The 22,097-nt window shown below is 35.2% G+C and overlaps 1 protein-coding gene across 1 annotated transcript in view; it reads left to right on the plus strand.

Moving 5' to 3' along the window:
- The first annotated feature begins 4,240 nt into the window (after nt 1-4,240).
- The window catches only part of LOC136028185 (uncharacterized), a 44,568-nt gene continuing 26,711 nt past the window's right edge, over nt 4,241-22,097 (plus strand). Inside the window, exons 1-3 of the mRNA XM_065705888.1 lie at nt 4,241-4,529; nt 5,532-5,678; nt 18,485-18,611. Of these exons, the coding sequence (XP_065561960.1) occupies nt 4,389-4,529; nt 5,532-5,678; nt 18,485-18,611 (415 nt within the window). The 5' untranslated portion in view covers nt 4,241-4,388. The remainder of the gene's footprint in view (nt 4,530-5,531; nt 5,679-18,484; nt 18,612-22,097) is intronic.

Genomic DNA, 22,097 nt, shown 5'->3' on the forward strand with positions numbered 1-22,097 from the left:
ATCAGTTCAGATAATCAAACGTAGAAAACGGGCTTGGCTCTTGTGTCAACTACTTCAAACAACAGAAAACCCCAAGAAATATTTGCTGGTGGTAAGGAAGAAAAGCACAAGGAGCTTGAAAAATGCTGTTTAAAATCTATCAAAAATCAATAGATATGAGTTCTTTTTTAGCTTTTAGGAGGGGCTCTTTGGGCTTCGAAACGTGACAAACACAATTCTATTTGAAGCATTTGATAGGTTAATACTTTTAATATAAAGGGCTCTTATAAACAAATGAAATATTGGAAGATCAGTTAACCTAATTGATTGAATATGTGTGGTTTAAGGAGTGGATAATAGCTATTGGTTTTGTAATAAATATCACAAACTGTGTATCTGATTATTCAAAAGGTTTAAGTCAGGCCGGTGAACGGGGTTCACTACTCCCATGACCATTTAAAGAAATGAAACACATCATTCTCGCTATTTGAAACTACTACCCTAAAAATTGACGCCGGAACTACGTTTCTCTGAAACTGGACCACTACTCATAAATTTGAACTCTCAGAACTTTGAATTTTGGGGATAAATAAATATCATTTTTCTAACTGTTCACTGTCAGTTCCTAATACTATTCAAAGACACATTGTTTTCAAATAGAATGAAAGCATGCCTTTTGAAAGATAGGCCTGTACTAATTTTGGTAGGTTGCATTTGGAACTTGAAATGCTCTGGTTATATGCCGAGGCATATGCCTGATTAAAGGCTATTTGGAGGGTGGTCCGAGTCTACATTTTCTAATTTTGAACCGTTCCACTGTCATATCTTGTGTAGTTAATTGTTCTATTTTCTAATTTTCGTTTCATTTCTCTTATATAATTGTATTACTACACCTATTTTGTATTACTCCACCTATAGCTGGGTAAAAATAAATTATTATAATATAAAAGATATAATTTTTATAAGGAGGTACAGGGTTTACTAAAACATAGCACCACTAGAGGTGCTATTTATGTCAGTGTGGGCAAGTTAGCTCGAAATACAACTGGTGTTCAAACGCTTCGTGGTAAGGGGCGATGAGGCTCAATAGTAACCAAAACTTTAAGAAACAGAGTCTTGATAACAATAGATGCATCAAAAGAATTGAATTATGATGCTTATTTGAAATATGAAAAATTCATCAAATTTAATGGTACCCATCAAAAGTTCAAAACATGAAGTGACCTTAACGAAAATCACTTCATCAGATTCAGCATACTAGAGAACCCTACTGTAGAAGTTTCAAGCTCTATTATTCTTAGGGGAAGGAAATTTTCCATGAAGGGGGGCTTGGGTTTTCTAGAATTATTTAGAAACGATCAGAAAATAAATGAAAAAACAAGTTTTTTCAACTGAAAGTAAGCAGCAATATTACAACTTAAAACGAACAGAAATTATTACGCATATGAGTGGGGTCACCCCCTCGTCAATTAAAAGGAGCTATTTTTCTAATTAAACGGCCTTTGTGATTTAGGAGTCATTCTTAAAGAATAGGGACAAAATTCGAACTTTAGCATAAAGAGTGAGGTATTGACTAGGGGTCAACACCCCTCATACACGTAATATACGTAATTTTATCCCTCTCTCTCTTTTTAATTGGTTTCTTTTGGCATTATGGCTAACTTTTGGCGAGAAAGAAGTACAAAAGCACCTACAACATCAGCTAACTTGTATATAACCCAGGATAACCCCTGGGGGGGAATTAAATAAAACAAGACAAGTTTTTTTAACTGAAAGTAAGGAGGAACATTAAAAATTAAAACAAACAGAAAATACTACGTGTATGAGGGGGGTTGACCCTTCCTCCACATCTTGCTCTTCGCGCCCAAGTCTTTAGTACTTTTGAAAAAGCTTCTTATTCTTCTAATTAAACAAACTTTGTGTTCTAGGTTTCGTTCTCAACGGATTGGGACAAAGTTCTGACTTCAGCATAAAGAGCGAGGTGTTGCGGAGGGGGCGACCACCATCATATACGAAATAATTTCTGTCCGTTTTAAGTTCTAATGTTGCTCTTTATTTTCAGTTAAAAAAAACTTGTTTCTTTTATTTAATTTCTGATCGTTTTTTAAAAAGTGCCAGGAAATCTGGCTCCACCAACAAGGAAATAATCCCTACTCCTCACGGATGTATCCTCTAAAGCGATTCAATCCAGGTAAAAATTTACCCCGGACAATTACCTTTAACATCTCCACGCGTAACATTGAATCGGCAAAGAGAAAGCAAGACATAAGAAGAATTTCGTCTAGGAGTTGTAGCAAATTCACTCAGTGTAAAATTCCCCTGAAAAAATCACCCCAGAAAAATTCCCTCCCCATAGAAATTTTACCCCATAAAAAATCCCCCCAGCAGAAAATTCGTCTCCTCGCCCGAAAAATGCATGCATTCTTCCCAATAGCAAATACTATACGTAAACAATGGGCAAATTTTATAACTTGAAGACCTTTCCCCAGGGGCTATGGGAGGAAGGGGTCATTTTATCTCCAAGGGCATAGCTATTCAGCCTTTCAACTATTTTGAACAAAACGACTATCTCAAAATTTTGATAGGACGATTTTGAGAAACAAGTGGCGTGGGAGGGGGCCTAGTCGCCTTCCAATTTTTTGGTCACTTAAAAAGGGCACTAGAACTTAGAATTTCTGTTCAAATGAGCCCTCTCTCGATATTCTAGGACCACTGGGTTGATACGATCACCCCTGGGAAAAAAACAAATTAACACGTATCCGTAACCTTTCTTCTGGCAAAAAATAAAAAAATTCACATTTTTCAGGTAGGAGATTGAAACCACTACAGTAAGATTTCTGATTCGCTGAATCATGATGGCTGGATTTTCATGTAGATTCTAAAACTTTTAAGGGCGTTTCCCTCTTTTTTCGCAGTTAGGCAAATTTTCCGAGGCTTTTAATCTTGATAGGTAAGTCTAAACTTAGTGAAGCTTGTATATTTGTTATCAGCGTAATAAGCCAGTTCTTTTGATATATTTATTGGTATCAAAATCCCATGAACTGCGAATCCTGCATACCACGAACAGTTTGATAAACAGAATTTTGCATGCAGTTCTCTGCCAGTTCTTCATATTTTTCGAAGGAACTTTCCTTTCCAATAGAGTGAAAATAGATTTTTTTTGTTTTTATAGACATACTAATTTTGGCTCTAGGAGTATACTTTTGGAGCTTGGCGTCCAAACGCCTATGCTTGCTTATTCGGAGCATTCCAAGTTCCAAATGGCTGTATCTGTATCCAGAATTACTACATATATAAAAAGCCATGCTATTATTTAATTGGAAAGCAAGGTACCATTGAGAAATGTAAAGAAATGGAGGAGAGAAGTAAGAAAAATTATGTTTAATACCCCCCCCCCCCCGAAAAAAAAGAAAACCAAAGGATATATATATGAAAGTCAGCTGATTCTGTGGGTTTTCCATTTTTGTTTTTGCTTCTTTTTACCAGTGGTTGGCTCGCAATGTCACATAGAACGAACAGTTGTGTATTCTCTCAATATGAGAGAACAGTTGTGTATGGCCTTCGGTTTTATCTGACCCCATCAGGGAAGTGGGATCGAACACATTTTCAGTGGTTGTAGTTATTGTATTTGGAAGGACCATGGAATGGAAAAGAAAAGATACGGAATGGAAAAGATATGGGAAAAGGCTGTTCAGCTGTGTGAGAACTTTTGCTCGTAATTATTTTATGCTTGATGCTTATTACGTTTGTGTTCTGCTACCGTAAAGGTAGAGGCATAAAAGAGACCGGACAATGTTACAAATTTATGTGAATTAGTTTACAGGGATGGATTTCAGGTTTGACTTTCCCACCCACCAAAAGTATTGGAAACCTATAAAATATGGATTGTTGAACATATAAAGGGAAGACATTAAATGATTTTCTACGCTGACCCCCTAAAATTCGTCCTTTAATTAGAGTGTAACTCTATACTGGTTTAGTATTTTAAACTTCTTACTGTCTTGAACTAGTTTATCATTAAACCTCAGCTTTCTTCCCCTTTCCGCAAAAAGTTCATTCTTCTTTTTTCACTAAAGGTGGATTTTATAAAGAGGATTTATACAACATTCCACAACAACATTTGAATGGTTGCAATCTTCTTTCATTCAAATTTTCTCATATTTCAGATAATAAAAAGAAAAAAAAATGGTAATCGTCTTCAAAATGTCATTTTTCCACAACTAAAAATATCTTTGTTTACTCCAGCCAAGAACCACAGCCAGTCACTTAAAACACTTCGAAGGTTCCAACAATAATATACAAGCAAATCAAACGGTCATTCGGTCTAAATTTTGTGTGAATCAAGTCCCAGAAATACAATTTGATTATGGAATTAAAAATGTGATTCAGGTTCACATTTGCAAGGCATTATGTCAGTTGGTGATGGTGAAGGAACTGCTGGACAGCAATGTATCTACATTTTGAGGAATATTTTAACTTTCCTTGTTTCACATATTGGATTAGTATCCCTGGTTGTTGGATATTGTATCATTGGAGCCTTTACATTTGAGGTAAGCTAAATTCAGCATTTAATTCAAAATCCTTAATTGTCTCTTAATTGTCTTTACTACTTGCAAGCCTTGTATTGTTGTTGTTTTTACTTTTTCCTTTTATTGTACCATTTTTATGTATTGCCTCATCACGGGTGGTAAGAGATTGTCATATGGCTGGGCACCAGAGAAAATAGGATAATAAAAGGATCGTCGGTTTTATAGATTTTGTACGAAACTAATCTTTTACGATTAAATCTTTTAAGAAATTACACCGACAGTTTAGATCACGATTAATTATAAAAAAAAATCGCGAATTTAAATGAGAGGATAGTTCTTTGAGCGCAGAGAGGCTTAGGTTCTAATATATTTCCTAACCTAATATATATTATTATATATTTCCAATGCATTCTGCCACGCGTAACTTGTTTTTCCAGTTTTTGTTTCGTCACAGTTGATTCAATTTAAAGCTGCACGCGTTAAAACAACTGAGACGCATTGGGAGAAAAGGTAGGAAATATATAATTTAGGCTATATATTTGAACATCAGGGGGGTTGGGGGTAAAGTATAGCGAGGCTGCATGTAATATGTGATAACTATGATTATTCTGCATATTATGAAGCTGATAGGTACTTGTAGTGACATAGCTGCGGTCGATATATCATTCAAGTACCATTTTTTGTAACCTGTTTGCTAAATAAAAAATAACAATTGTTTGCTAAATAAAAAATAACAATGATCGTCAAATATTTGTTCAAATTGTGATTTATCTTCTGGCATATTTTGTCTGGTTTATGCAATATCTGTCATACTACTTCATACCAATTTTCTTGACAAAGAAGCATAAACAATCGTGACCGATGTATTTATGCTACTAAAACGATTTTCAAGTTTCACACACAAAATTATAACTAGTGAAATTAACGGCATTTTGTCTAATTGCCACAATGTCATCAAATTGCTCATTACAAAAATTCATTCGACTATAAATCTTGGATTCTACTTAATTAAGGACATTATAGGCTTTAGAGGCAGAGCATGAACTAGAAGTGAAGAAGAAAATGTCGACGTTTCGTCATGAAGTTACGGAGGATCTTTGGGACATTACGGGCAGCATGCCAGTTTTGTTTCAAGACAATTGGACCGTATCTGTTTCTCATAGATTGAAGGTATTTACTTTTAATACTTACCCAAATTTTGAACTTGTGTCACCGTACCTAAAATTATATTTTAGATTTTAAGAATAAAGTAATTTTTTTAAGCTTTTTGAGGAAATATGATTGAATTAAAAAAAAATATGGACATATACCTGTATAAACAAAGACTTCGTTGTGCTGCTAACTTGTGTACAAGTTATATCTATAACGCTTATTTGGAGCGCCAACTGACGATATTTTTACCTAAAGAATATTCATGAAATAATCAAACAGTTCGTGGTAACGAACTGTAGTAAGGAGCGATCCGGCTCAATAGTAACTAAAACTCTAAAAAATTGAATTTTGATATCAATAGCTACATCAAAAGAATCGCATTTTAATGCTGATTTTAAATATATAAGTTTCATCAAGTTTAGTCTTACCCATCAAAAGTTACGAGCCTGAGAAAATTTGCCTTATTTAGGAAAATAGGGGGAAAGACCCCCTAAAAGTCGTAGGATCTTAACGAAAATGACACCATCAGATTCAGCGTATCAGAGAACTCTACTGTAGAAGTTTCAAGCTCCTATCTACAAAAATGTGGAATTTTGTATTTTTTGCCAGAAGACAAATCACGGGTGCGTGTTTATTTGTTTGTTTTTTTTTTGTTTGTTTTTTTCTTTTCCCCAGGGGTCATCGTATTGACCGAGTGGTCCTAGAATGTTGCAAGAGGGCTCATTCTAACGTAAATGAAAAGTTCTAGTGCCTTTTTTAAGTGACCAAAAAAATTGGGGGGCATCTAGGCCCCCTCCCACGCTCATTTTTTCCCAAAGTCAACGGATCAAAATTTTGAGATATCCATTTTATTCAGCATAGTCGAAAATCATAACAACTATGTCTTTGAGGGATGACTTACTCCCCCACAGTCCCTGGGGGAGGGGCTGCAAGTTACAAACTTCGACCAGTGTTTACATATAATAATGGTTATTGGGAAGTGTACAGACGTTTTCAGGGGGATTTTTTGGTTTTGGGGGTAGGGTTGAGGGGAGGGGGCTATGTGGGAGGATCTTTCCTTGGAGAAATATGTCATGGGGGAAGAAAAATTCAATGAAAAGGGCGCAGGGCGCAGAACGAATCTGGTCACGTTAGAAAAAACGTCAAATTCAGAGATTAATATACAGTGCTGGGTGTTCGGAGCCTCTCTATTATGGAGTAAAATTTGAAAATAACACAACTATACGAGCGATAGAACATATATACCACAACCATAACTCAACTAACGAAAGAACTGCTAAGAGATAACACAACTATAAAGCGAAAACAGGTGAAAACTAACGGGAAAATAAACGAACTAAGAGGTGGAAGGGGCCCAGAGAAAAAATATAATCCTTTTCGAATTTTGAGCCTAACTTCCGCAAAGGAGTAATAATGTCAGAAGCCCCGAAATACCGAATTATTTTCTTTCAAACAGTTCGTGGTAACGAACTGTAGTAAGGAGCGACCCGGCTCAATAGTAAACGAAACTCTAAATAATAGAATTTTGATGCTAAAATATACATCAAAAGAATGGGATTTTCATGCTGATTTTAAATATATAAGTTTCATCAAATTTGGTCTTTGTCATCAAAAGTTACGAGCCTGAGAAAATGTGTCTTATTTTAGAAAATAGGGGAAAACACCTCACACAATCTTAACGAAAGTCACACCATCGCATTCGGCGTGTCAGAGAACCCCATAGCAAAATTTTCAAACTCCTATCTACAAAAATGTGGAATTTCGTATTTTTTGCCAGAAGACAAATCACGGTGCGTGTTTATTTGTTTGTTTTTTTTTTCTTTTCCCCAGGGGTCATCGTGTCGACCAAGTGATCCTAGAATGTTGCAAGAGGGCTCATTCTAACGGAAATAAAAAGTTCTAGTGCCCTTTTTAAGTGACCAAAAAAATTGGAGGGCACCTAAGCCCCCTCCCACGCTCATTTTTTCTCCAAAGTCAACAGATCAAAATTTTGAGATAGTCATTTTGTTCCGCATAGTCAAAAACCATAATAACTATGTCTTTGGGAATGACTTACTCCCCCACAGTCCCTGGGGGAGGGGCTGCAAGTTACAAACTTCGACCAGTGTTTACATATAATAATGGTTATTGGGAAGTGTACAGTCGTTTTCAGGGGATTTTGTTGGTTTTGGGGGTGGGCTTGAGGAGAGGGGGCTATGTGGGAGGATTTTTCCCTGAAGAAATATGTCATGGGGGAACAGAAATTCAATGAAAAGGGCGCATGATTTTCTAAAATTACTATAAAAAAAAAACAATGAAAAATAAACATGGAAAAGTTTTTTCTATTGAAAGCAAGGAGTAGCATTGAAACTTAAAACGAACAGAGATTATTACGCATATGAGGGGTTCTAAAAATACTTTAGCATAAAGAGCGAGGTATTCAGGAGGAGATAAATACCTCGCTCTTTATGCTATAGTATTTTTAGTAATTTCAACTATTTATTCTACGGCCTTTCTGATTCAGGGGTCATTCTTAAAGAATCGGCACAAAACTTACGATTTAGTGTAAAGAGCGAGGTATTAACGAGGGTAGAAACCCCCTCATATACATTATAAAAATTTAAGAATATAAAAGTTTGTTACGTAAGTTAATTCTTAAGTTACGTATATTTTTTACTAATAAAGAATTATAGTTGCCTTTTTGAGTAACCGAAAAATTGCATGGCAACTAGGCCTCCTTCCCCATCCCTTATTTCTCAAAATCGTCTGATCAGAACTAAGAGAAAGCCATTTAGCCAAAAAAGGAATTAAAATGTAAATTTAATTTTAATAATTTATGTGTGGAGAGCCAAAATCAAACATGCATTAATTCAAAAACTTTCAGAAATTACATAAAAAAAACTAATTTTTCTAACTGAAAGTAAGGAGCGACATTAAAACTTAAAACGAACAGAAATTACTCCGTATATGAAATGGGTTGTCCCCTCCGCAATCCCTCGCTCTTTACGCTAAAGCTTTTAATTGTTTTAAAAAGTAGAATTGTGGCTAAGAGTCCAACTTTAGCGTAAAGAGCGAGGGATTGCGGAGGGGACAACCCATTTCATATACGGAGTAATTTCTGTTCGTTTTAAGTTTTAATGTCGCTCCTTACTTTCAGTTAGAAAAACTAGTTTTTTTTATGTAATTTCTGCATAACGTCGCTCCAAAATTTTGCTAGTTTGTACAACCTATAGATCAGGGGTGGCCAGCCTTTAAAAGTTCATGGACCACTAAATGTATCATTTTTTGTTTGGAGGACCAATAATATGGATTTTGGAAAAAAAGGGTTCATACATGATAATCAGGAAAGTCTTAATATAGTTAATAGTAAATACACACAAATGCAAATATATATATATATATATATATATATATATATATATATATATATATATATATATATATATATATATATATATATATATATATATATATATATATATATATATATATATATATATATATATATATATATATATATATATATATATATATGTATGTATATATTGTAATTATTTAAAAAAAGAAAAACTGGTGTTTTTAGTATGATAGATGCTCTTGTTTATTTGAGATCATAATCAAGAAAATTCGGTTTCAATGACGTTAATGCAAGACAAAGAGCTGCATCTATTTTAAGCGGAGAATGGTACCGAGCTTGGTACTTGTTTATTACTCAGAACACACTCAATGAGTGAAGTTAGGTTCAGACTCTTTGGTGAAACAAACTAAGATGCAGGTACATTTTAATTAAATTTTTTATATATAGAGGTGGCTAGGTTAGGTTAAGTATTTTGATATAATTTACCCCACCCCCCCAATTTACAAATATATAGCCCAAAATTTGATAAAGCTAATGAAATAAAACAAAATATGATGAAAATATAATACTTGATTAGGAAAATTGTAAAATTACCATATAAATGGTATTCTACTGTCAGCAAACCACGTATTTACGCACATATTGACTTTTTCCGAACATGGCCTATTGTTACACTTTCAAAAATGTTCCTTCTCATAAGAGTATAAAGTCATGTTGTGTTCGTTGACGCACTGTTTTGTTGTGAGCAACAACCCCTTATCCTGGAAAAATATAATTGCCTCTTTTTCAGTCTTTAGCAAATCCCAAATCCATGTTCAGACACTATCTTCTATCACTATGCGTAGAAAACTAAATTGAGTTTTGTCTTTGTGGCTATGAAACCGGATTTTCTCAGCAAAATTCTTGGGTGTGTTCTGAATTGAATTGAATCAACTGAATAATGAACAAGTACCAAATATTTAATTAAAATACACCTGCATCGTAGTTTGTTTCACGAAAGAGCATAACTTCGCTTATTGAATGTGTTCTGAATAATACACAAGTACCCAATTGAATAATGAACAAGTTCCAAATATTTAATTAAAATGTACCTGCATCGTAGCTTGTTTCACGAAAGAACCTAACTTCACTTATTGAGTGTGTTCTGAATAATACACGAGTACCCCGAGTTTAATTGCTGTCACAAATTAAAACGTTTTTCACATAAATATGTAGTTGAACATTGAATCAAAATTTTCATCGTCTTTTCATTCATTAATGGGTATTCATTTTTTAGACAGACCAAAAATTAGCTCTTTACAAAGAGGATTTGAATTTTAATTTGAAACTGTCATCAGAAGAAAGATCAATAAGGCGTTCTTTTGTCTATATGTTTCATTTGTCTTCCTTGATTTTAGATACAAATGGATTTATTATCCACATATTTCCAGGTCTGGGATCTTCCTCTTTTGGGTAATACAAATAAAAATATTATGTCAGTGACAGTAAGTGCTGGTGAGTAATCGTGGATACCCCTTGACGGTTGAAATCCTTCTCTCCCATATACTCATCAACATTTATGAAAATTTATAGATCTCATCCACCAACCACAATTGCCTCAGTGATATTTACTTTCGAAAAGCATCTATCTTTCCTCGTAATATAAACACATCCTTAATTTCTCCTTGCAAAAATATATGGTTAGTTCATTTAACAGAGAAAAATATCTGCCAGGTATGCCAGCTTGGCTACCCACTCACCATCGGACAAGGATCCTTGAGATTTCTGACTATTTTGTTGCTGGAAAAATAATCCAATTTCTTCACGCAAAACGAACAGTCGGCTCAGTATTTTGCCCCTCGATAATCATATGGCCTCAGCGTGAAGAAGAAGCGAGTATACTGGGATCCCATTTCTTTGCATAGCATTTCAAACATTCAAGAGTTCAGATCTTTATGTCTAATTTCATTCACAATTTTTATCACACTGAATAATGCTTCGTTTAGTCGAAAGTATTTTTTTTACCATAAGCTGCTCGCAATGCATAATACAATGTGTAGACAGAACATATGGGTGACACATATTTTTACTCTTGCAACAGCTCCTGAGCAATGTCCAGTCACTTTTGCAGCACCACCTGCACACATGCTAATACATTTTTTTTTACTCAATTTTGTACTTCAGGAAATAACTGTAAGGTGCTTTAAAAATATCGAAGCTAGTTGTTCTGTCGAGCAAGCTCAGCCAGCAAAGAAGTTCTTCTTTTAATTCACCTTGAATTTCAACCCTCAAAAAACAAAGGAGAAGTGCTTTGTTACTGACGTCTGTGTATTTATCAAGTTGAATTGAATAAAATGGTTTAATTGAATTCAAGTAATTTGTATCTAAACTGTCAAAGAGTAGTTTAACTCTCTCTGCATAATTTTTCAAACAAGAGAATCGTGTAAGAAGGGGTTGCCAATCTTTTTTTCTAAAATTCCATATTCAACATTGCCTGGCAATCAGCAGGGCCACAAATATATTTTAAAATACCGAGTTAGTCGAAGTAAAAATTTAGTAAATTAAATACCCTTGTGGGTAAAAAGATCAATAGTTTGAAGCAAGTCCATGTACTAAATTATGGTCAAACTAGCAGTTGTTCACTTCAAATGCTCCAGCATTGAGAGCACTTACTCACATAAGTATTAGTCAAATAGTTTGTGGTAACGAGCTGTAAGCAAGGAGCGACCTGGCTCAAAAGTAACCAAAACCGAAAAGAATCTGATTTTCATGCTGATTTCAAATATATAAATTTCATCAAATTTAGTCTTTTGAACCAAAAGTTACGAGCCTGAATAAATTGTATTATTCAAACAGTTCGTGGTAACGAACTGTAGTAAGGAGCGACCCGGCTCAATAGTAAACAAAACTCTAAAAAACGGAATTTCGATGCTAAAAGATATATCAAAAGAATCAGATTTTTATGCTGATTTTAAATATATAAGTTTCATCAAATTTAGTCTTTTTCATCAGAAGTTACGAGCCTGAGAAAATTTGCCTTATTTTAGAAAATAGGGGGTAACACCCCCTAAAAGTCATCAGATGTTAACGAAAATCGCACCATCGAATTCAGCGTATCAGAGAACCCTATAGAAAAAATTTCAAGGTCCAATCTACAAAAATGTGGAATTTTGTATTTTTTGCCAGAAGACAAATCACGGGTGCGTGTTTATTTGTTTATTTGTTGTTGTTTTTTCCCTAGGGGTCATCGTATCGACCAAGTGGTCCTAGAGTGTTGCAAGAGGGCTCATTCTAACGGAAATGAAAAGTTCTAGTGCCCTTTTTAAGTGACCAAAAAAATTGGAGGGCACCTAGGCCCCCTCCCACGCTCATTTTTTACCAAAGTCAACGGATCAAAATTTTGAGATAGCCATTTTGTTCCGCATAGTCTAAAACCATAATAACTATGTCTTTGGGGATGACTTACCCCCCACAGTCCCTGGGAGAGGGGCTGCAAGTTACAAACTTTGGCCAATGTTTACATACAGTAATGGTTACTGGGAAGTGTACCGACGTTATCAGGGGGATTTTTTTGGTTTGGGTGTGGGGTTCAGGGGAGGGGGCTATATGGGAGGATCTTTTCTTGGAGGAATATTTCATGGGGGAAGAGAAATTCAATCAAAAGGGCTCAGGATTTTCTAGCATTACTATAAAAAAACAAACAATGAAAATATAAACATGAAAAAGTTTTTTCAATTGAAAGTAACGAGAAGCATCAAAACTTAAAACGAACAGAGATTATTACGCATATGAGGGGTTCTAAAAATACTTTAGCATAAAGAGCGAGGTATTTAGGAGGAGATAAATACTTCACTCTTTATGCTAAAAATTTTTTAAGTAATTTCAACTATTTATTATACGGCCTTTCTGATTCAGGGGTCATTCTTAAAGAATTGGGACAAAACAAGATTTATTATGAAGAGCGAGGTATTAACGAGGGGACCAACCCCCTCATATATATAATCAAAAATATAAGAATATAAAAGTTTTTTACGTAAGTTAATTCTTAAGTTGCGTATTTTTTTACTAATAAAAACGTTCGTTAAAAATTAAAAGACCTAGTTGCCTTTTTAAGTAACCGAAAAATTGGAGGACAACTAGGCCTCCTTCCCCACCCCTTATTTCTCAAAATCGTCTGATCAAAACTAAAAGAAAGCCATTTAGCCAAAAAAAGAATTAATATGCAAATTTCATTTTAATAATTTATGTACGGAGAGCCAAAATAAGACATGCATTAATTCAAAAACTTTCAGAAATTAAATAAAAAAAAACAAGTTTTTTGAAATGAAAGTAAGGAGCGACATTAAAACTTAAAACGAACAGAAATTACTCTTTATATGAAAGGGGTTTTTCCTCCTCGACGCCCCGCTCCTTGCGCTACAGTTTGATTCTTTCTCGCAATTCTACTTTTTAAAACAATAAAAAACTTTAGCGTAAAGAGCGGGGCGTCGAGGAGGAAAAACCCCTTTCATATAAGGAGTAATTTCTGTTCGTTTTAAGTTTTAATGTCGCTCCTTACTTTCATTTCAAAAAACTTGTTTTTTTTATTTAATTTCGAAAAAGGAGGAAACACCCCCTAAAAGTGATAGAATATTAATGAAAATCACACCATTAAATTCAGTGTATCAGAAACCGTATGGTAGAGGTTTCAAGCTCCTATCTGTAAAAGTGTGGAATTTTTGTATTTTTTGCCAGAAGAAAGATCACGGATGGGTGTTTATTTGTTTGTTTTCCCAGGGATAATCGATTCAGTGGTCCTAGAATGTCACGAGAGGGCGAGAGATCCTTAAGTGTAAGGATATATCCATGGAGGATGTTTTCATGTGGGAAGGGATATTTCTATGATGGGGGCACCGGATTTCCCAGCATTGTTTAAAAACGATCAGAAATTAAATTTAAAAAAACAACAAGTTTTTCAACTGAAAGTAAGGAGAAACATTAACACTTAAAACAAACAAAAATAATTGCTTATATAAGGAGGTTCATACCCTAGTCAATACCTCGATCTTTACGCCAAAGTTTTTTTTTAGAACTTCCAAAAGAGCTATCTATTCTAATTAACTGGTCTTTGTGATTCAGGGGTCATTCTTAAAGAATGGGAACACAATTTGGACTTTAGCGTAGAGAGTGAGGTATTCACGGGGAGGATAAGCCCCCTCATATACGTTTGCTCGTTTTAAGTCTTAATGTTGCTCCTTACTTTCAGTTAAAAAAAACTTTTTTTTTTAATTTAATTTACTTTCAAGGAGCTTACGCCAGGCCGCAGGAAATTCAGGAACGTGTAGTTCCCACCACAGATTAGATACCAATACAGTTATGAAAACTCCTATCTTGCCAATGAGAAGCTTTTGGTACAGAGCTATAAACTTGGCACCTCCTCCAAGCCCACGCTCCGAGCGTAGATCATATTACAACACCATTGGTGGGAACGCAATTTTGTTTGTTGCATATACAGCTTAGATACCGATACCAGTTGCCTGTTATCAATTAGATATCAATACCAGCTTCCTGTCTCCAGCTGCTACCATCGTTACCGCACACTGTGTCCCAAAAATAAATCGAGTTTTAATAACTGAATATTGGCATCTAAGCTGTGAGTTCACACCTACGCTAATACTGAAGATTGTGAAGACTGGATTGAAAACTGAAACAGAATGGAACTAGTTCGCATAAATAAGAAGCCAAACGAATCCGAACCCCCATATCAACTTTTTTATTTATTTAGCCTTTTCAGTAGCAATAAGGCTATATAATAATAAATGTAACTTTTAAATTTTTAACTTATTATGAGTTTCCTTGAAACTCAGTTTCTGAGTTTCCTTGTCTTTTTTCATGTTCATGTTCATGAAATATAAAAAAAAGCATTATATAATAATGGTCCGTTCTTTTCGTGACCCAGCTCAACATTTTTACAGACTATCAGTGGTCCATGGACCACAGGTCGGTGACCGCTGCTATAGATAAGAATCGCTTCATAATGATGATAAATAAAAAAAAATAACTGCAAATAAGGAGCGATATTAAAACTTAAAATGAACAGAAATTATTCCGTATATGAAAGGGTTGGTCCCCTCCTCAACGCCTGGCTCTTTACGCTAAAGTTTGACTCTTTCTCACAACTCTGATCTTTAAAACAATAAAAAACTTTAGCGTAAAGAGTGAGGGGACAATCCCTTTCACGTACGGAATAATTTCTGTTCGTTATAAGTCGTTATGTCGCTCCTTACTTGCAGTTAAAAAACTTGTTTTTTTTTAATTTAATTTCCGAAAGTTTTTGAATTAATACATGTTTTGATTTTGGCTTACCACACATGAATAATTAAAACAAAATTTGCATATTATTTTTTTTTTACTAAATGGCTTTCTCATAGTTTTGATCGTACGATTTTGGTTAAAAAAAGGGCTGGGGAGGAGGTCAGGTTGCCCTCCAATTTGTGGTTACTTAAAAAGGCAACTAGAACTTTTTTTTACGAAACGTTTTTATTAGTAGTAAATATTCGTAACTTACGAATTGACTTGCGTAACGAACTTGTATAATTGTATGTTTTTATTACATATATGAGGGGGTTCACCCCCTCGTCAATATCTCACTCTTTACACTAAAGCTTGAATTTTGTCCCAATTTCTAAAGAATGACACCTGAATCACAAAGGCCATCGAATAAATAGTTGAAATTACTCAAAACACTTCAGTGTAAAGAGCGAGGTATTGCAGAGGAGATGAATCCCCTTTTATACGTAATAATTTCTGTTCTTTTTAGTTTTTAATGCTACTCCTTACTTCCAGCTGAATTTTCTGTATTTATTTTCTCATTTTTTTAAATCATGTTAGAAAATCCTGCAGCCCCTTCATGGAAATTCTCTTCCCTCATGATAAATTCCTCCATGGAAAGATCCTCCCACGAAATCTCGTCCCCCGATCCACCTCAACACGAAAAAGTCCCCCTGAAAACGTCTGTACACTTCCCAATAACCGTTACTATATATAAACAATGGTCAAAGTTTGTAACTTGACGCCTCTCCCCCGGGGACAGTGGGGGATTAATTCGTCCCAAAAGACATAATTATTAGGTTTATTGACTATGCTGAACAAAATGGCTGTCTCAGAATTTCGATCCGGTAACTTTGGGAAGAAATGAATGTGGGAGGGGGCGTAGGCACCCTCTAATTTTTTGATCACTTGAAAAGGGCACTAGAACTTTTATTTTCCGCTAGAATGAGCTCTCTGGCAACATTGTAGGATTTCAGGGGTGATCAATACGATCACTCCTGAAAAAAGAAACAAAAAACAAGAGCTAAGAGCTCATATGGCACTTGTGACGAGGTCGGAAGAGCCAAGGGCCAGGAGCTCATACGGCCTGAGCTTTAGCGAAATTCTAAGAATCAATAGATTAATTTAAAAGGAAAATCAGAGGCTTAATGCTGGTCGGGATTTAAAATAATAGCTCTGAGACACGAGGTCCTTCTAAATATCAAAACTCATTAATATCATATTTAAAAATGCCTTACGAACGGTCACCCGTTCTTAAGTTAAAAATATTTCAATTTTTCTAATATTTCCGAACTAACACCCCCTCTAATCCCCCAAACAGAGCGGATTCAGTCCGGCTATGTCAATCATGTATCTAGGGCTTGTGCTAATTCTTCCCACCAACTTTCATCCTGATTTTTCCACTCTAAGAGTTTCCCAAGATTTCCGGTCCCCCAACTCCCCCCAATGACACTGGATCCGGTCGGGATTTAAAATAAGAGATTTGAGTTACGAGGTCCTTCTAAATAGTAAAATTCATAAAGATCCCATCACTCCTTCGTAAGTTAAAAATACCTCATTTTTTCTAATTTTTTAGAATTAATCCTCCCCCCAACTCCCCAAAAGAGATCAAATCTGTTCCGGCTATGTCAATTACGTATCTAGGAATTTTTTTATTTTTTAAAATAAGGCATATTTTCTCAGGCTCTTAACTTTTTAACTTTCTAAGACTAAACTTGATTAAACTTATTATATGTAAAATCAGTGTAAAAATGCGATTCTTTTGATGTAACTATTGGTATTGAAATTCCGTTTTTTAGAGTTTCGGTTACTATTGAGCCGGGTCTCTCCTTACTACAGTTCGTTACCACGAATTGTCTGAAAATAAAAGTTACTTCAGTTAGTAGGGCTCTTTTCTCGAATGGTAGGTGTGTGTGTAGGGGAGGGGGTTACCTTACTTATTCGTCCTAATTAATGCTCTACTGCAACAAACCGATTTGGTTTGGAATTGGTTCTGAATTCTAATTTATTATGGGATTTACTGCATAAAGTGTTGGTAAATAAATAACTTATTAGCTGATTTTGAAGGGCCCTTAATGACGCTCACTGTCTGAAAATCAGACTTGATATTACTTTTATTAAGTATTGAAATAAAACTTGAGTACTAAAAAATCAATCAATGCTACATTTTAGTTGTATTACATCAGTAACTCAGATGGATAAAAGAGTCCACTTTTACATACATATTTTTACGTTTTAGTTTTTTTTTAAAACTTCACTGAATCGTCGTACTGTAATGTGTAAACGTGTTCGATCAACTTTTCATATTAAGGAGGAGAAAGACATCTGACTCTTGCAAATTGGAATCTTAAAAAATTGACAAATTGAAATGTAATCGAAAGGTGTTTTAACAACCATTTCTAAAGAAACTGTAGTTGCTTTTAAATTGTAAATAGCCTATTTATTATAGCTTTCTAGAAAGTCAAGCAAATATTTTTAAGTGTAACAGGATTTTACAAGAAACAGAGTAAAAATTGCACAAATGCGTTTGTTCCACTTAACTTCTGACTCTTTCTTAAACAAAGAAAAAAATATTGCAAAAGCCAGAAAGTATTGAAACAAGATGTATCCGGCTCACTACTCTTCTCTGACAGTGTCAAAGGGTTGCACAGATACCAATGACTCAAATTTGTGAAAACCTGGACAAAAACGTTTATGTTTAACGGTATAGATTTTAACCGCGTACACTTACAAGGATGTTACCTAACAATTAGGTATTACAAAGAAAAACAAATTAGGTTATTTCGTATACAAGAAAAAAAAAACTGAAATGAACTTGATCAAAATCTGTTTGACCCAAGGACAAGAAAAAAACGTTGTACATTTTTTCTGTCAGACCGTTGTTATGCTTGGTCAAAATCTGTCTTTTTTAAGTTGTTCGCACCGTTTTTTTTTTCTTTTTTGATTTAATCAATTCAGCCTCTGTTAAGGAACAGTTATGATATTTCTTTCTCTCTTTAGCGTCAGTGCATGCACTTCAATTTTTTCCGGGGGGGGGGGGGTCAGTCTAGAAGTGAAAAGAAACAGATGAAGCTATGGTAAAAATAGGACATTAGCGTAAAATTATAAGAGTAACTATAAATCAACAGAGTCTAGCCCAAATGTCCCTTTGGATAGCCTACATCCCTGCAATAATACATAATCGATTATTTTTTTCGAGAAATTCGAGCTTACTTTGATCGAAGCTATGAAGAAAAAAGGATGGGATGGAAGTGAAGATCTTGAGGACCTTCAATGGACCTTTGGTGGCTCCTTATTTTACTCAATTATTCTCATCACCACTATAGGTTAGTACATTTTCTTCTATCAAGTCATTTTTTGACTGTAGAGTATTACTTTCACAACACGTGAGTGGAGAGAATCTGGGTTTTAACAGTTCATAGTGACTTTAATTGACAAAGACCACAAGGAATGCTAGTAGTACTGATTCACATAGTTGGGTAAATATCCTTGAAATAATAATCAACAAAACGTTATTATTAAAAAGATAAAATTCTCTACAAGTAAAAAGTTATAGCTGCAGTCATCATAAATTCTTACATTGTAATTTAGTCATCTTTTGGGATTTATCAAATGCGTAGAGGCTGTGGGAGGATTTTTTTTTTGGCATAATATCCGAACGATGTACCCCGTATCAAACCTTATAAAATCAAACCTAGAAAGCACAAATACAATGGCCCATTACGCCCTTATAGAATGAAATTTACTCTGCCTTTCTCTTCTTAATTACTCGGTCATTGTTATGTTTCTGCAGACAGGTTCTCAATTAATGCAGATGGTGCTAAAATATGTACGGACTTTTTCTATTAGATATTTGTTATGGTGAGATCGAATCGTTTTTAATTTATTATTTTCTTTGAGAAATCATTACCTTAAACAACAAAGAGAGATAAAACTCCACAAAAAAAAGCTCAAACGAAACTGCGGCCAGTAGAGAGGAAAGACTAAAATAACGCGGATATTTCGCCTGTATCCAAACTAGGCGTCCTCAGCACAAGATACAAAGAAAAAACACTAAAATAAAAACAAATAAAACCACCACCAATAATAATAAATGCAATTGTCGCTACTGATCCACGTAGGAAAAAGAAGCTCTTAGAGTTACTTCAATCAGAACATCAAAGCAATTGAGGAAAAATTATGAAAATTGAATCTTAGTTAACTATTCTGTTGCGAAATAATCCTCTTGTAAGTTAATATTGAAGCAACTTTTTTGGTCCAGTAGGTAATCTTGTCCCCTGGTGATTGTGTGAAATTTTAATTCCCTTATTGTCTATTGGTTCATTTTTCAAAAGACAATCATAAATTGGGTCAATAAAAATTCCCTTGTCTCTATTTACTGAAAGATTAGCAAATATATGTTTTTTAGTTTCTATGGCCTCCCTCGCCCACTGAGAAAAACCTCTATCATTAGAAATAGCTGTAGCCTCATCAAATTGTATAAAACGTTCGGGATGAAAGAATCTATGTTCAGCCAGAGCCGGAACAAAAGTTTCAAGAGGCTTTCTTAATTGTAGGGTTCTTTCTATTGAGTTGCGATGCTCAATAAATCTTTCAGTAAATTGTTGGTGAGTTCTACCAATATAAAACTTTCCACAAGAACAAGGAATTTTATACACCCCACTAACTAACTCTCCCCGGGTTAAATCCTTCCCAGAATTAAGAAAACTACCTAATGGTCTCACTGATTGGAAACAAGTATCAATGTTATTTTACCTACATAACAGTCTTTATTTTTTTTTTTCTTTTTTATAGTATCTTTATTTTGGTTTTAGAGGTGAATTTTACAAACAAGTGTTTGCTTTGGCTATGGGGCATCTCTCTCCCCTTTGTTGGCAAATCTCTTCATCTAATCTATTGAAACCTCCGCTATACACAGTTTTGGGCTCTCCCTTTGTTTCTGGGGCAGATTTATCGATGATGTTGTTTGCATTTGAACTACGGTTTAGAGTCCTTAGACCTTTTCCGTAAACCAGAGGCGCCATTTGGGGGGTCAGGGGTGGGCAAATGCCCACCCTAGATTTTCTAGGGGGCCCAAGCTTCCACCACAAAGGGCCCTTTGCCGGCCATAATAATCCATTATGTCCAACATGATCCATTCTGTCCAATTAATTTGAAATTACTGCACGTCTATTAACCAAAGAGCATAATTACCTGATGACCCTTGGGGTAATTACGCTATTTGCTATTTATCATTGTAAACTTTGAAAGTAGGTTAGATACATAATAAAAGTCTCAAGTTCTGTCAAATGCCCATTTCCTAGATGATTATATTAATATTATAAATTCTGAATATTTGCAGTAATTCCTCTAAGTTGACAGATTAAAATAGGTCAGTTCCTGTCAAATGTTTTGATGTTTATTTCCTTGTTTTAGTGAATATAAGCCACCATTTTAGATTACTCGAGTCAGTTCTTATTCTCTTTCTGTCCTCGTTTTATGTACATTTACTGTATCATATGTGTAAATAAACATTTTATGTTCGACACTACAAAGCTTATGAAAGTTAGAGACGCTTGACATCCTCTACTGGTCGAACCCCAGATTGTAGGCCAGCGCTACCATAAGACTCTAAAGACGAGAGCACAGAGAGAAGTAGACGACTTTACATCATTAAGCCTATTAACTTTTTAGTTAGGTAAATATAAAGATATTAATAGCCATTAGCATTAGAACTCCAAAGATGACCAAGCATCTGAAACAATTTGTGACAACTTTGACGCTAAGAAAGAACTTCATCAAATCTGGAAATCGGACTACTACTTTGGCGGATGAAATGAAGCGAGTGTACTCCAAGACTTTCGACCGTCTACTAGCCGAATTTGACAGAAGGTTTACAGATAACTTGCCAGTGCTGAGCACACTCCAAGCCTTGGATCGAAGCTCGACCAAGTTTATGGGCACAGAGTTGCTCAATCGTGTGTCTGCTCTTTACGGCGAGCTGGATATCGACGAAATGTTTCTCGAATCTCAAGCTGGTACTGCCAAGCGTTTCTTGCTGGATGATGAGAAAAAGCCGGAAAACTTCCTAGACATTGTCGACCATTTTCAGGCATTACCAGTGGCTTACTCAGAAGTAGTTAAAGTACTTCGTATTGCTGCCACACTTCCTGTCACAATAGCAAGCAATGAGCGTTTGTTTTCTAGCCTAGAAATAGTGAAAACTACCTGCAGTCTACACAGGAGACGATCGTCTCAATCACCTCCTTTTGATGTTTGCAGGGAAGGATTTAGTAAAAAATTGGACTACGACCAGCTTGTTGGCGATTTTGAAAAGATGAAACCTCGGCGGTTCCCCTTATTACCTCGAGTGTTGTAATATTTTTTTTCTCTTGTTATGTTTTCCTTTTTGTAAATATACTTGATCTGAAAGATTTCTGCTGAAGGAAAAGCAAGATTTTGGTTACAACCCTCAGCATGTTGATGAAGATTACTTTCACCAACGTATTGTTTACTTAAATAAGAAAGTTTCTCGCTGAGGAAGGCCAGCCTGTAGTCTAATTGAATTTTCCACTTTCAACTTAATCACTTAACCTCGTTGATTGTGATCTTCGATGTTATAATTAATCTTAGAGGCCAGTGTGGCTGAGTCCAACATTCGGTTACAGTACATTTCCAAGCAACACACGGTTGCTGAAAATGCGTTTTTACCTAGAATATTTGATCGATGTGCTGCCAAAACCCGCATTTTTTCTTACGCGAAACGAAGTGAGTCGGGGGGGGGGGGTCAAGATGGAGTTCATGCCCACCCCAAGATTTGGCCCAAATGGCGC

The sequence above is a fragment of the Artemia franciscana genome, chromosome 6 (genome assembly GCF_032884065.1).
Source record: "Artemia franciscana chromosome 6, ASM3288406v1, whole genome shotgun sequence".
NCBI classification, from domain to species: Eukaryota; Metazoa; Arthropoda; class Branchiopoda; order Anostraca; family Artemiidae; genus Artemia; species Artemia franciscana.